The sequence below is a fragment of the Myxocyprinus asiaticus genome, chromosome 21 (genome assembly GCF_019703515.2).
Source record: "Myxocyprinus asiaticus isolate MX2 ecotype Aquarium Trade chromosome 21, UBuf_Myxa_2, whole genome shotgun sequence".
Classification (NCBI taxonomy): Eukaryota; Metazoa; Chordata; class Actinopteri; order Cypriniformes; family Catostomidae; genus Myxocyprinus; species Myxocyprinus asiaticus.
In genome coordinates, this window is record NC_059364.1 from 39112160 (window position 1) to 39128069 (window position 15910).

The 15910-nt window shown below is 38.6% G+C and overlaps 1 protein-coding gene across 2 annotated transcripts in view; it reads right to left on the reverse strand.

Moving 5' to 3' along the window:
- LOC127412291 (uncharacterized) overlaps positions 1–15348 on the reverse strand; it is a 61762-nt gene extending 46414 nt beyond the window's left edge. For both annotated transcript variants that reach the window (XM_051648529.1, XM_051648528.1), the window contains exons 1-5: positions 14791–15348; positions 10203–10339; positions 10020–10062; positions 9103–9228; positions 8899–8997 (exon numbers count right to left, since the gene is read on the reverse strand). In XM_051648529.1, the coding sequence (XP_051504489.1) occupies positions 8899–8997; positions 9103–9228; positions 10020–10062; positions 10203–10339; positions 14791–15078 (693 nt within the window). In that variant the 5' untranslated portion in view covers positions 15079–15348. The remainder of the gene's footprint in view (positions 1–8898; positions 8998–9102; positions 9229–10019; positions 10063–10202; positions 10340–14790) is intronic.
- Positions 15349–15910: the final 562 nt, after the last annotated feature.

The window sequence follows — 15910 nt, forward strand, 5'->3', positions numbered from 1 at the left end:
TTCTTCGTGCTTATTCCTCCTGCTGGCTGTAGTTTGTTTTGTTGAGGTTTTTTTACGGGACACTGGAATGATTACGTCATCCGTTGAACTCATAACTGCCGGCTCACTGAACATATCTGAATGGTTTTATATCAGCTGGAATTTGTTTTGTGGAAGATCACACTTTTGAGACAGTTCTGTGAATGAATCTACACATTCTTTGTGTTCATTCTTCCTATTGACTGGGTTTATTTTACAAAGTATTTTCTGTTATGTAATTTTGCCTCACAAAATTGAGCAATCCGATGGCAAAGCTGTCGTGGGGGCTTGTGGGCGTTCATGGACCTTTTGAGTTTAGAGGGATCGTCGCCGGTAGGCGCATTCGTGTGTACATTTTTCTTTTTTCTGTTTGTTTTGTTCGGGGGGAAGTTCAGGGTTTGATTGTTTCACTAATGGGGAATGTGGTCTGTATAATTTTGTTTTTGACACACAATATATTTTTTCTACTATATCAAAATGTCAAATGTTAATATGAGTGTACTATCTCTCTCTACATGGAATGTGAATGGGTCGAGGCACCCCATAAAAAGAAGGAAGGTTATTACTTTTCTTAAACGTAAGAAATATGATATAGTGTTTCTTCAAGAAACACATCTCACCCCGCAGGAAGCTGAAAAAATTGGGAAGATATGGGGTGGACATGTTTTCTTTAGTGCTGGCTCAAGTAAGAGCAGGGGAGTCATTACATTGGTAAATAAACATCTAAAATTCAAATGTCTCAAACAGATTAAAGATAAATTAGGAAGAGTAATTATTGTTTTAGCTGAAATTCAAGCAAAGGTTGATTTTGGCTAATATTTACGCACCTAACGCTGATGATCAGGGCTTTTTTATAGATCTTGAAGGGATGTTGCAAGCCGCTGGCACCCCTCATGACATAATATTGGGATGAGACTTTAATCTTTTGATGGATTCAGTCCTTGATCACAGTGAAGCAAAAGTGTGTAAACCCCATAGAGCAACATTGATGCTTCACAAGATGTGTAAAAATCTTGGTCTTTCGGATATTTGGAGACTTTTGAACCCATCCGGTAGGGACAATAAATTTTTTTCATCAGTCCATAAGATTTATTCTAGAATAGATTTTTTTTTTATATCCAAATCCCTCATTTCATCTGTTGTTGATTGCTCAATTGGAAACATTTTAGTCTCAGATCACGCCCTGGTGAGTTTAGAGGTGATGCCACATATAGAGAAAAAGAAATCATATAGTTGGCGCCTTAATGTATCCTTTCTGCAAAATCCTGATTTCCAACAAATGTTAAAGGCTGAAATCACTGTTTATATTGAGACCAACTGGTCCTCAGTATCTTCTGTGGGCGTGGCTTGGGAGGCACTTAAGGCGGTTCTTAGGGGTTGGATCATACAGTATACCTCATTCATCAAAAAATCCAAAGCACGACAACTCGTGGCGTTGGAAGGAAATATTAAAAGTGCCGAGGCAGAGCTGAAGCGCCGTATGTCAGCTGATGGCCTCAGAGAATTGACCCGATTTAAATATAGATATAATACTATTTTGTCGTGGAAAGTGGAGTTTTGGTTATTCAGGGCAAGACAGTCATACTTTGAGTCGGGTGACAAAGCAGGGAAGCTTTTGGCTAGATATATAAAACAGAGAGAGTCTCTTTTTATCATTCCCTCAGTGAAATCTGCTGGTGGTGAAATATTTACCTCAGCCATTGATATTAATTATGCCTTTAAAGAATTCTATCTTGATCTTTATAGTTCCACGTCTTCATCTACTGATGAAGATATTAGAAACTTTGTGGAACCATTAGATCTTCCTAAACTGACGATTGAGCAAAAAAACTCTCTTGATTCTGAGATTACCCTGGGAGGAGCTTTACGAGGCAATTAAGTCCCTTCCTACTGGCAAGGCTCCGGGGCCAGATGATTTTGCCGCAGAATTTTTTAGATCCTATGCTACAGAACTGGCTCCACTTTTGTTAGAAGTTTATACTGAATCATTAAAGAATGGAAAGCTTCCACCAACCATGACACAAGACCGGATCCGTCTGATTCTTAAAAAGGACAAAGATCCAAGCGAGTGTAAAAGTTACCGTCCAATCTCCCTGATCCAACTAGATGTAAAAACATTGTCAAAAATTTTGACTAATCGATTAAGTAAAGTTATGACATCACTTATACATATAGATCAGGTGGGATTTATTCGGGGCCGTAGCTCTTCTGATAACATCAGGCGTCTCATCAATATCATGTGGTCAGTAGCGAATGATCAATCTCCGATCGCTGCCATCTCACTTGACGCCAAAAAGGCATTTGATATGGTAGAATGGGATTATCTTTTTAAGATTTTGGAAATGTATGGGTTCGGGAGTACATTTATTGGTTTGACTAAGTTACTTTATAGACACCCTGTAGCAGCGGTACAAACAAATGGATTAATTTCAGATTATTTTACTCTAAATAGGGGCACTCGGCAGGGCTGCCCTCTTTCCCCATTATTGTTCTGTCTTGCCCTGGAACCACTAGCAGCCGAAATAAGAAAGGAGGATGATTTTCCAGGGGTGACACCGGGAGGTGTGGCGCATAAGCTTCTGCTTTACGCAGATGATATTTTATTATTTGTCTCTGAACCGACTAGATATATGCCTTGCCTCCACAGAATTATTAATTCCTTTTCTAAGTTCTCAGGATACAAAGTCAATTGGTCTAAATCCGAAGCTTTGGCGCTGACTGCGTACTGCCCAGAAACGGCTTTCCAGCCATGCGCCTTCCAGTGGCCCAAACAGGGCATTAAGTATTTGGGGATTTCATTCACAGCATATTTGTCTGATTTAGTTAGTTAAGTTTGACCCTTTAATACAAAGTTTTTCGAGTGATGTGGGCAGGTGGGCTTCATTACATTTATCGATGATTGGGAAGGTTAATGTTATTAAAATTAATTGTATTCCAAAATTCAACTACCTGCTTCAGTCTCTCCCTGTAGATGTCCCCCTCTCTTATTTCAAGCAATTTGATAGTATAGCGAAGTCCTTCATTTGGAATGGTAAGCACCCCAGGTTAAATTTCAATAAGTTACATAGGCCAATTGACAAAGGTGGGTTAGGCCTACCCAAGATTTTGTTTTATTATTATGCATTCGGTCTTAGACATTTGGCTCATTGGTCGCTTCCACCTGAGAGAGCCCTTCCCTGGTTTTGTATTGAAAAGGAAGTACTTGCCCCTATCTCGCCACTGCAAAGCCTTTCGATCAAACTAGCCGGAGAGGTTAAGTCGCACCCCGTTATTTTGCATTTGCACTCGATATGGACAAAAGTGTCCAGAGTGTTTAATTTGGATATTTATTTAAACGCAGCCTCGAGCATATGGCTGAACCCTAAACTATGTATTAATAAGTCCCCTTTTTGTTGGTCAGACTGGATTGTGAGGGGGGTTAATGCACTTGGTGACCTATATGAGGGTGGAGTATTGAGACCTTTTGAAAATTTGGTTCAACATTTTGGCATTCCCAGATCTCAGTTTTATAAGCATTTACAGCTTCGCCACCTACTCTGCACTATTTTTGGGAGTGGCACGCACCCCCCTAAAGCGGCAGGTGCTTTGGGAGAGGTGATTGCTGCTTTTGGAAAAGGCCATGAAGCATCAGTGTATTACTCCCTACTAATTCAGAGTCTGGGGGATGGAGCCTTGACTTCTCTCAAGAGAGTATGGGAAAAAGATTTGAATTTGGTATTGGAGGATGGAGTGTGGACTAACATTCTTAAAAATGTCAAGTCTGTATCTAGAGATGCAAGGGTTCGCCTTATGCAATTTAAGATTTTACATAGATTTTATTGGACCCCCTCTAGATTATATAGGCTTGGTCTTAAAGACACACCCACTTGCTGGCGATGCCAATCAGAAGTTGGAGACACTACCCATGTCTTTTGGGGGTGTGTTAAGATCCAGGAGTTTTGGTTGAGGGTTCAGAGTTATTTGTGTGATGTTTTGAACACTCAGGTTTTGCTTTGTCCCAGACTCTGTATTTTGGGTGATGGGGCGGTCATGCATTTAGGGGATAATCACATAAAAAATTGGGTTCTGACCAGTCTCATGATCGGCAGGCAAGTCATTTTAAGGGGTTGAAAGTCAAGTGGAGCACCCTCTTTTTCGGAGTGGTGTGTGGAAATGGGGAGGGTAGCTGCATTTGAAGAAGTGGTAAGTAGAAGGCTGGGGTTTTGGGAATTATTTGTATAAAAATGGGGCAAATATTTAGTTTTTTTGGGGGACTCTCGGGGAGGGGATGTGGAGAGTGTATTTTTTTTTAATTATGTATGTTTATTATTATTTTATTTATTTGTTTGTGTATATATATATATATATATATATATATATATATATATATATATATATTTTTATTTTTGGATTGTGTATGTGTTATGTAGGACCACAGGGATGTTCGTTAGGGGTCAGGGTGGGATTGTATTAGTAGGGTTTAAATGTAAAATGTTGATTCTTTATATATGTGTTGAGTTTTTTCCACTGTCATGTGCATATCAATCAATAAAAATGTTAATTTAAAAAAAAAAAAAAAATATGTAGGGAGGCGGCGGGAACCAGACAAACCATCAAAATGTTTAATGAAAACTTAAAAAGACAAAAACAAACACACACGGCAGCTGCATGTGGCTCTCTCTCTCCCAAACTGCCGCATCTGGCTCGACTTTATCCCTCTCCTCGGCTGATTAGCCCTACCTCCTCGTCACACTCCTCCCACCTTTGCCTCAGGCCGGGGAACCCCCGGCATGACGTACATCCCCCCCGCCGTTAGGCTTTCCACGCCTTTCGAGACCTGGGAGGGAGACAAGGGGAGAGGGAAAGAGCGAGGTGGAGTGACAGTGAGAGAGAGGAGAGAGAGAAAAAAAATTGCTCGCCGGTTCCCAGACACGCCGTCACCTGGTCCTCGACTACTCCTCCACCCTCTGGCGGATGACAGCTGCTCCTCCCCGGGTGGACTGGAGCGAGTCCTCCGACCCCTGGCAGATGGAATGCCTCTCCACGTTCTGACAGCCGGTAGTGAGCCCCCCCGCCCCTGGCAGCAGCTCTACCACTCCAGGCAGCCGGCAGCAAGCCCCTCCTCCCCTCACGGACAGCGGCCGTTCCTCCGTGTCCAGGCGGCCGGCAGCGGCAACTCCGTCCCCCGGTGGACGGCAGAGGCGGGGACTCCACGACAGCGCATCCCTCCTCCTTCCCAGGTTTCAGCACCAATGTAACAAGGTTTAAAATGGGCAAGGAGGCGGCAGGAACCGGACTAACCATCAAAATAATGTTTAATGAAAACTTAAAAAGACAAAAACATAAACACACACGGCAGCTGCATGTGGCTCTCTCTCTCCCTAACTGCCGCATCCGGCTTGGCTTTATCACTCTCCTCGGCTGATTAGCCCGATTGGGGCCCGGCCGTGCACACTCACGGCCCGGCCCCGCCCTCCTCCTCGTCACAGATGGATCGAAGTGAACAAAAAGGTGAGAGAGTGTAGTCTACACCCATTAAACACTGCAACAAAATTGTTTTGTTTTCCAACATAAATATCTAAAACTCCTTTAAATCAATGTACATTTACATTAGGAGCTATACTGCAGAAGAAAACATTTTTATTTGAGAATGCTGAATAATATTAAATATTTTAAAATATCTAAAATCCTTAAAACATGATACATTTACCTGAGAAGCAACATATATAAGATATTTCAACTTGCTTTCAAAGAATATGCCTTGAATATAAGTATATTGACTTTACTGTACTGGCAGAAGCATGAACAAGTGAAAAATACAAAATCTATACAAAATACAGTGAAGTGAAAAAGAAAGTACACCATCCTTGAATTCTATGGTTTTGCGTATCAGGACATAATAAAAATCATCTGGTCCATAGCAGGTCTTAAAATTAGGTAAATACAACTTCAGATGAACAACACATGACATATTACACCGTGTCATGATTTATTTAACAAAAATAAAGCCAAAATGGAGAAGCCATGTGTGTAAAACTAAGTACACCTTATGATTCAATAGGAATTAAGAGGCTAAGTAGTAGCCAGGTGCTGCTAATCAAATGCCCTTGATTAACTGATCATCAGCAAGTGTGACCACCTCTATAAAAGCCGAAGTTTTAGCAGTTTGCTGGTCTGGAGCATTCAGGTGTGTGTTAACACAATGCCAAGGAGGAAAGACATCAGCATTGATCTTAGAGAAGCAATTGTTGCTGCCCATCAATCTGGGAAGGGTTATAAGGCCATTTCCAAACAATTTAAAGTCCATCATTCTACAGTGAGAAAGATTATTCACAAGTGGAAAATATTCAAGATAGCTGCCAATCTTCCCAGGAGTGGACATCCCAGCAAATTCACCGCAAGGTCAGACCGTGCAATGCTCAGAGAAATTGCAAAAAATCCAAGACTTACATCTCAGACTCTACAGGCCTCAGTTAGCATGTTAAATGTTAAAGTTCATGACAGTACAATTAGAGAAAGACTGAACAAGTATGGTTTGTTTAAAAGGGTTGCCAGGAGAAAGCCTCTTCTCTCTAAAAAGAACATGGCAGCATGGCTTAGGTTTGCAAAGTTGCATCTAAACAAACCACAAGACTTCTGGAACAATGTCCTTTGGACAGACGAGACCAAAGTGGAGATGTTTGGCCATAATGCACAGCGCCACGTTTGGCGAAAACCAAACGCAGCATATCAGCACACAAACACCTCATACCAACTGTCAACCATGGTGGTGGAGGGGTGATGATTTGGGCTTGTTTTGCAGCCACAGGACCTGGGCACCTTGCAGTCATTGAGTCGACCATGAACTCCTCTGTATACCAAAGTATTCTAGAGTCAAATGTGAGGCCATCTGTCTGACAGCTAAAGCTAGGCTGAAATTGGGTCATGCAACAGGACAATGATCCCAAGCATACCAACAAATCTACAACAGAATGGCTGAAAAAGAAAAGAATCAAGGTGTTACAATGGCCCAGTCAAAGTCCAGACCTCAACCTGATTGAAATGCTGTGGCAAGACCTTAATAGAGCTGTGCATTAACAAATGCCCGCAAACCTCAATGAACTGAAGCAACGTTGTAAAGAAGAGTGGGCCAAAATTCCTCCACAATGATGTGAGAGACTGATAAAGTCATACAGAAAACGATTACTTGAAGTTATTGCTGCTAAAGTTGGTTCTACAAGCTATTGAATCATAAGGTGTACTTAGTTTTTCCACACATGGCTTCTCCATTTTGGCTTTATTTTTGTTAAATAAATCACGACACGGTGTAATATGTCATGTGTTATTTCATCTGAGGTTGTATTTACCTAATTTTAAGACCTGCTAAGGACCAGATGATTTTTATTATGTCCCGATACGTAAAACCACAGAATTCAAGGAGGGTGTACTTTCTTTTTCACATGACTGTATACTCATATTAATAAACTCATAAATTACAGACGTACATTCTCTGAAAGCAAGTCTAGATATCTTATGTTGCTTCTCAAATAAATGTATCTTGAAAAAGGATTTTTAGATATTTTTAAATGGAAAACAAGATAAAACAGTGAATTTTGCTGTGAATTTTTTACTGAATTAAAAAAAGTATTTTTTCCCCTTTAATTCAGTGAATGCAATTTAGAGGTATTTTTAAAAGATGATTTTGTCCTCTTTATTGTTAGTAAGCACGTTTAATGCAACCTTTTATAGCGGGGCACAAGCTGAATAATCGGTTAAGAGCTAATGTTTAATCGTCGCAATAATCGCTGAATAGTCGAATAATCGTTCTAATAATTGTTAGATTAGTCGATTATCAAAATAATCGTTAGTTGCAGCTAAGACTGGATGATATGGCTTCAGAATTTATATCTCGATATTTTTCAGCAAACTGAAGATATTCGATATATATCTCGATAAATATGTTTTTGCTCTGAAATAGCATAAGTGTTTGTTTCTTTTTTAAATCAGAGGAACCATGATTTCATCTAAACAGCCATTGTAGCCATGTTGAATTAATAATTCAAAGGTTTTTTTATAAAAATATGTTTAAAAATGATGGTGTGTTTCCTACAGTTTTTCACTAAATGAATACAAGGGAGAGTAAAATGTAATCATTTTCATTGATTTGAACATTTCTACTTATATTTAACATACAATCATATATGGAAGCTTAATAAAAATCTTATTTACCGTCATATATTTTTACTAACAAGTTTTTCTTTGTGAATGAACAAGGTGTGCAAAAACTACTTCACTTAGCCTATTTTTTGGAAACCAGATGAATATTGCATATTACTAAATTATTACTGTGGAACCCAGTCAAGTTTATTATTGTAATATAATACTGAATTATTATTTTCAGGATAAGATTTTTTAAAGATAAATTAATATATTTCTGTCCTATTTACTTCACCCTAAACTAGGGTTTTAATTTTGACACTGTATGCAGTCATGTTTATTTCACCTTCACCAGTAGCTTTTATTGTGAAATGGAAAATGCAATGTTTGTTTGACAGTTTCGCTTCTTGTGAACCACTGTCAAACTCTCCTTTACTGTTCCGCTTTTGTAGATTTGTATAATAACTTTATAGCGGTTACTAATGTTTGGAATTGCACGAATGCTTGAACCAGCAGTGCTTCACATTGCAGGTGAACTGCGCTAAAAACACGAGCCCCCGCTGTTTTCCTATACATAAACTCTGTACAAGAGCAATATCCACCCAACTGAATAACTTAGTGCTGATAAAAGGTCTATCGCTTGATGTTTCAGAAAACATTTTCAAACATACCAACCATCACTGAATGGATGTTATAAAGTGAAACAACACCTATTATACCTGTCCCATGTTGATCGGAAAGTACTAAAGTGTCTGTTTTACTCACATCAGGAAGGGCCGTAGTAACAACACCCTCATACACTGTATTGCCAATGTCCTCTGTTCCTCTTGGGGCCACTTTCACATCAACCGCACATTCTTTTCCCTGACATCACAAGCAGTTATAGTACAGAAATTAGAACATCTGCAATAAACAATGATTCATCGAAAACAATCTGGGTTTTAGCACATGAAATATACAATGACTCACCAGATTTTTCAGTGTAGTAAAATGCACTTTAACCCCAGGCACCAGGTTTGATCTCTTTCCAATAAAGGCATCAAAGACAAACGAAAATTTCTTCAGATCCTCCCGTTCAATGATACCACCGTAATTCTGAGGGTCAGTGAACAAAACAGTGCTGTATATTGTTTGATATTCAAGAAAGTGATTGTTTTGCAAGAAAAGTTTTATTTCAAAAACTTTCAATGCTCACTCATTCATTCATTCAAAAAACAAAAGTGAGAGAGACATTTTAAATAGTGAATGTTTTTGAAAAATAATGGGTTAATAAAATTCGGTATTAAACAAAACTCATTTACTTAAATGTTTTACGCACAATTGATAGTTGCGGCCCTGGATGCTGATATACTGATATAATGTGAATTTATTCACAGCTGAAGGGGTTGCTTGACAGTAGACGTAGACCGATATATCGGTTTTACGATTAATCTGTGCCGATAGTTGGTTTTTGGAACTATCGGTTATCGGAAAAAAGTCTTTGTCGATAGTTGATGATAGTTTTTTCTTCATTTCAAAATAAGATGTTTCGAGATTGTTTATACTTAAGTCTGGCGTTATGCATCAAATCTTCAAAATCTGTTTTCTGGATGTTATTGGGATTTTAGTTAAACAAAAAACTGCATCTGGGATTTCATTCATTTTGGAATCTTTGTCTTTGCCCGCCATAGTAAAGAAAGAATAAAACAATTTTTTTTACATTCTATAAATCGATTTTAAAATCTATCAGCCGATTAATCGGTCAGCTTTTCCCACCACCTTTGTTATCGTTATCTGTAAAACCCACTATTGGTCGACCTCTACTTAACAGCGTCCAACATTCACAATATAACATGGTTTCTTGTCATTTACTTCTTATATAAAATATTATTAGCAAAAGTACTTACACCAATAAATGAAATGACTCCCAATGAGCGTCCATGGGGAGTGCTGAAAAAGAAATTGCAATTATTTCAACATTCTCTCCTTAATGGTTTGTATTTCTCAAAACCACTAGCTTTTTATCCAAAAGGTAGAGACGCAATGATTTTCTCTAAAGATACAAATCAGGAGTATGACTATGGATTTACTTTGCTGAAATATTCTTGAACATTGCCAACTTTGGTGCCATCGTCTTGGAAGGTTCGATCTTGGAGTCTTTCGATGCCAGCTGATCTTTTTTCTTCTGAGATTGGGGTGGACAGGCTTTACCGGGGGGAGGCATGTTCTGAAACAAAACCACACCAACTATTGCTCTGCAAATCGGCAACCCACAATAGACTGATAAAACACCAATTCTTCAGTAGGGCTGAAACAATTAGTCTACATTATCGACAACGTCGACAATAAAAAATTGTAGACAAAATTTTTTGTTGTTGAAATAGTCATTCGATCTCATTTAACATAACATGAGATCACATTGAACTCTAATGATGGCGTGTAAGTGGAGCACTGCAGTTCACGCCTGACTGAGTAGAGGAAGTAAACAGCTCACAGTCCAGACGCACTCCAAACTGTTTAAGGTAATGTAGATCTCGAAGTATGAGGAAATCAAAAAAATATATAAAGTAAGTAAATACAGAAGCACTCTCGTTGTGAAATAAAGCAGAGCAGGAGTTACCGTTCAACTGAAGCAAAACTTGCATGTCAGAGCACCTTTAAAGAAAACACCCCGGTGTTATATCTTTAATGCATCCTTTATTAAAGTTAAAATAATCAGGAAGCAGGTCATGTTAATAAATATAAACTCTGAGCTGAAACTGGAATTTCTCTGAACGCCACTTCTAGGAGTCATTTGAAGTGACCCGATCTAAAGGGGAAAGATTGAGACTGCACCTGGCTAAAGCTCACTCTGGCACAGGGATCAGAATACAGAATACAGAATACAGTGTTGCGGTGGTTATCTTATCGTGAATAAACATTTTCTTCTGCAGAAGAAAAAATTGCTATCTGAGAACATTGAATAATACGAAATATTTTAAAATATCTAAAATCCTTAAAACATGATACATTTACCTGAGAAGCAACATATAAGATATTTAGACTTGTTTTCAAAGAATGTCTTGAATATAAGTATATTTTGACTTTACTGTACTGGCAGAAGTATGAACAAGTGAAAAAAATACACTTCTATACAAAATATACTCATATTAATAAACTCATAAATTACAGACGTACATTCTCTGAAAGCAAGTCTAAATATCTTATATGTTGCTTCTCAAGTAAATGTATCTTTTTATTTCTTTTTTTTTTAAGGATTTTTAGATATTTTTAATGGAAAACAAGACAAAACAGTGAATTTTGCAGTTAATTTTCTTTCCTTTAATTCAGTGAATGTCATTTAGAGGTATTTTTAAAAGATGATTTTGTCCTCTTTATTGTTAGTAAGCATGTTTAATACAACATTTTAAGTCAGGGCACAAGCTGAATAATTAGTTAAGAGCTAATGATTAATCGTTGCAATAGTCGCTGAATAGTCGAATAATCGTTCTAATAATTGTTAGATTAGTTTATCATCAAAATAATTGTTAGTTGCAGCCCTATATAACACCTTAAAAAAAGACTGCAATTAATGCAGTATAGAGCTGTCAAATAAAAATTTGAAAATTCGTCGAATTTAAGAAAAAAATGCACATTCGAATGCTAAAATTAGAATTTTGGATGTGTGCCAAGAATTGACAAAGACTTCAAATCGCTCGCATTCTTGTGCTAAAAAAGGCTAGACACAGCACAACAAATACAGTTTAACAGAAAGCAAGACTCAAGATGCTTTTTAAAGTTCTTTTTAATTAAACACAGCATCTAAAAAACAGCGCTCCTGCACGAGATGCTGAATAAAAATAAAAAAAAAGCAAAACTGAGAAGTTTGTCTGGCGTGTGTTTACACAGAAAAACAAATGGAGGTTGCAAAAGCTCTTCGGTGTGAACAGCCCCTTACTGTTGGTGGAGGTCTTTGGACGTTGCATCTTGCTCTTTTATAAGCATTTCTCTGATTAAGCAATGAGTTGTTTAAATGCTTTGTCAGGAAAGATGTTCAACTTGGAAATGTGTGTCTCAAGATCCTCGTGTTCGGTTCCAGTCTGTTGTGTTCCTTCTGTTTGAACAGCCCCTGGCCTGGGCTCATAGTCTGAGCCACTTCACCACCGAGTTCAGCCGAATACCACTGCTGTCTGGGAATATTGCTACCCCACATACAACTGTAATGAATAAAAACAATGTGGTATTTCGCTGTTATTATAGCTTGAGTCTGGGGTAGTATACTGTGACATCAGTTCAAGTGTAACAGCATGTGAACTAGAGGTCTTCACGGGTCCAAAAATTCGTGCCCAAACTCAAAGAGACCCGGATATGTACTACCCAGACCCGAACCGGACCCGTCTATTATATGAAAGCTTGGACCGTACCCATGCAGAACCGAGAAATACCGGACCCGTCTATTATTTGAAAGCTGGGACCCGGACCCGGTCGGGAGACACAGACCCGATCGACACCGATTTCACAGCTGATTGCTATTAACAAGTTAATTTACAAGTTGTGAAAACACAATTTCATGTCTTACCTAATGTAAGTAGCCTTCTCCCCTGTGCCTGGCTGTGACACACATAATCCATCCTCCTTGCCAAGAAAGTTGGTAAAATACTTCCAGGTTTTCTGTGATTCCTCTCTTGCTGATTGAAACAGCATAGCTAATCCACTCATTATTTCAGCTTCAAAAGTCCACTTGCTGTCACGGTGACGGATGACAAATGCAACTTGTTTAGAATCAGCTTTGCATTTTTTTTTGTATCTCGCATAAGATAACTTCGACTGTTTGCCCTTTTGAACTATAATAACGATTGCTCGTTCATTGCCACGCTGCTAACGTTAGCATTGCTAATTTGCTATTGTGTGCCTTAACTCCACTCTCCCTCTGACATCACTCAGCTCGTTGTGGCTCTGCTCCGTTTTTCACCTTATATCCCGTCCCGCACATTCTCATCCTAATTTAACAATCGGGTCCTCGGGTTAGGGTGGACCCGTGAAGACCTCTAATGTGAACTGCCTATTGAAGACTTTACCTCCCTCATTTTACTATTTATGTAGTAAAAATTCAAATGTATTTTTAGTTTTTTAATTTAGCGACATTTGACATCATATCCAAGATGGCGGCCGAAGAGCATAAAATGGAGCTGAGTTTTGCGAAACAACACAAATGTTTAATTTAGGGCTGGGAAATTTAACACGTTAATTTCTGCAATTAATAGTTGATGGTTTAAACGCTTAAAAAAAAATACTGCAATTAATGCAGTACACGTATTTCTTTCACTTCCTGTGGCTTAAATTGCCAAATATAAATTTTCACGAGGTACACGCTTGACTTGACTGCACATCCTAGCACAGAAACTGATTGTGTGGAGCAATGCCCGTTTGTTCATTATGTGCGACGCACGTCCCGGGCATAATAAACACAGGAGTGGATTTACTGTACGGAGAATGGAGACTTCACCCGCAAGTGGTGAGCCAGGTTTGGGAGAGACACAGGCGAGCTGCACCACCCAAAAATGCTCTTTCACTGTCATCTGAATGTGTCAAAAATTAAACCATGCGAGAGACAACCAGCGTGTGCGTGACAGAGACTGAACGGCAGCCAGAGAAAATAATAGTTTTGAGATTTTAAACTTCAGCTTTAAATGTTTATATCTATATGTATAGTGTCTTATAATGCATTGGCAATGCACACTTACATTTATTTTGCCAATAAAGCTTATGAATTGAATCTACCAATTTGATCCTATTATTTGAACATTTTAACATGTACACATTTAACTAATTAAAATAAATGACTAACCAATTTCTTGCAAGTTCTTTGAGACAAATTATTATGTTAATATATGATTATATTAATTTTGTATTTGTTTTACTGCAACATGTATCATGATTAATCGCAATTAATCACAGAAAACTGTTTGAAAACTGTTATTATTTGATCCAAGGGACAGTGTACACCCACTGCTCATGACGAACTGCTGATAGCAGATCTTTTTGAGCAGCACTGCAGTAGGGCGCCGCGCAGGTAAAAGTGTCTGCTTTGCTTTGAGTGGATGACAGCCAACAGTTTCTTTTTAAGTATTTAAGTTGCTTTTTGCTTTCAGAACAATAGCCTACTTGGTGTAAATAAATAGATAATGCTGAGATTATCAACCTATCACTTCTGAAGACATGGATTTAACCACTGGAGTCTTATGGATTACTTTTATGCTGCATTTATGTGCTTTCTGAAGCTTCAAAGTTCTGGTCGGCATTCACTTGCATTGGATGGACCTACAGAGCGGAGATATTCTTCAAAAATATTTGTTTGTGTTCAGCAGAAGAAAGTCATACACATCTGGGATGGCATGTGAGTAAATGATGAGAATTTCCATTTTTGGGTGAACTATCCCTTTAATATGGTACCACACATTTGTTATTATGGGCATTAAACGCAAAACTCTTTAATACATAATAATTGTATACAATATGTAACAGGGGGTCCCTGCTTAATCTCTCTACCCACTAAGAGCTTATTGGCCTGAAAAAAGTTGAAGACCCCTGATATAAAGGTTTATATAGAAGGATTGCCCCAATAACTAACTAGAAAGCAAACTAGGTTTTGACACAGACACAAATCTCAGATAATAAATAAGGTCGTCAAAAACTTACATGTACACTCACTGACTGTCTGTGCTTTGCCATATTATCCATCTTCCTCATTTTCGAGGGCTTCGGTCCGAAGTCATGAGGGGGCCCAGGAAATCTCTGCCCCGGTGGACCCATCGGGTGACGAGGAGTGGGACCGCGAAACCCGCCGCGACGGGGAGGAGGCCTGGACCAGCAATTTTTAGGCAGTGGAGGAGCGGGTGCTGCAGGACGCACCCCATGCTGAGGTCCAGGTCCTGGAAGTTGAGCATTTTGTATTCCTTTTCCACGTTTTTTACGGTTTTTCCCCATTTTGTTAAAGTTTGCGGCTGCTGGTCAGTGACGTCCGACAGCCACAAGCGGGCCAGATGATCCGTCTCACTACCACGTTAGTTTGCGCAAGCGACCATGCAGATATTGCACTGTTTTCACGAATAAGATCACTCCTCAACGCAAATCCTAAAGTTGTTTTTACTTCATTACAAACGAAGTTGGTAAATTAACGTTCAAAATCATCGTACAGTCGTACGGACTCACTTCACCATGAACACAAGCTTAGAAACAACGCAAATGGCCAGCGGATGTGACGTAATACTTTCAAAATAAGAGTTCAGCAAGCAGCTTATAATATTGTACAGATTTTTTTTTTAAATGTATTATTATTTATTTATTCTGTCTGGAAAAATCATTTATGTATGACTGTTGAAGACATTAATTTTATTGTAAATAGAAGATACAAGTATTGAACACACCCATAAAACTTTACAATTTTGACAGTTTATCTTAAAAGGTGTTATGTTCCAAGCTTGTCTCTTTAATACAGTCACTTAAATTAATCAATAATGGAAAAATTATATCTATTGTAAAATATTATGAATCTGTTTTTTTGTGTGTTTTATTTTATCTTTATTCATCCTTTCATTTTGTTTAGATTCTCGCTCAGGATGGTAACTCAACCTGGGTAATAACAGAGACTATTTAGCCAGAGATGGACCACTGGTATTAAAATGAATTCAACAAAAATGTCCGTCCACTTTTTCAGCCACCTGTGTTCCGGAAGTTTTTCTCCCAGTCATACGCTTTTCATAAAATCCAGCATTACAGAGTTGTAAGCCATGAACCACAGCAACAAGCTCCAAGGTGA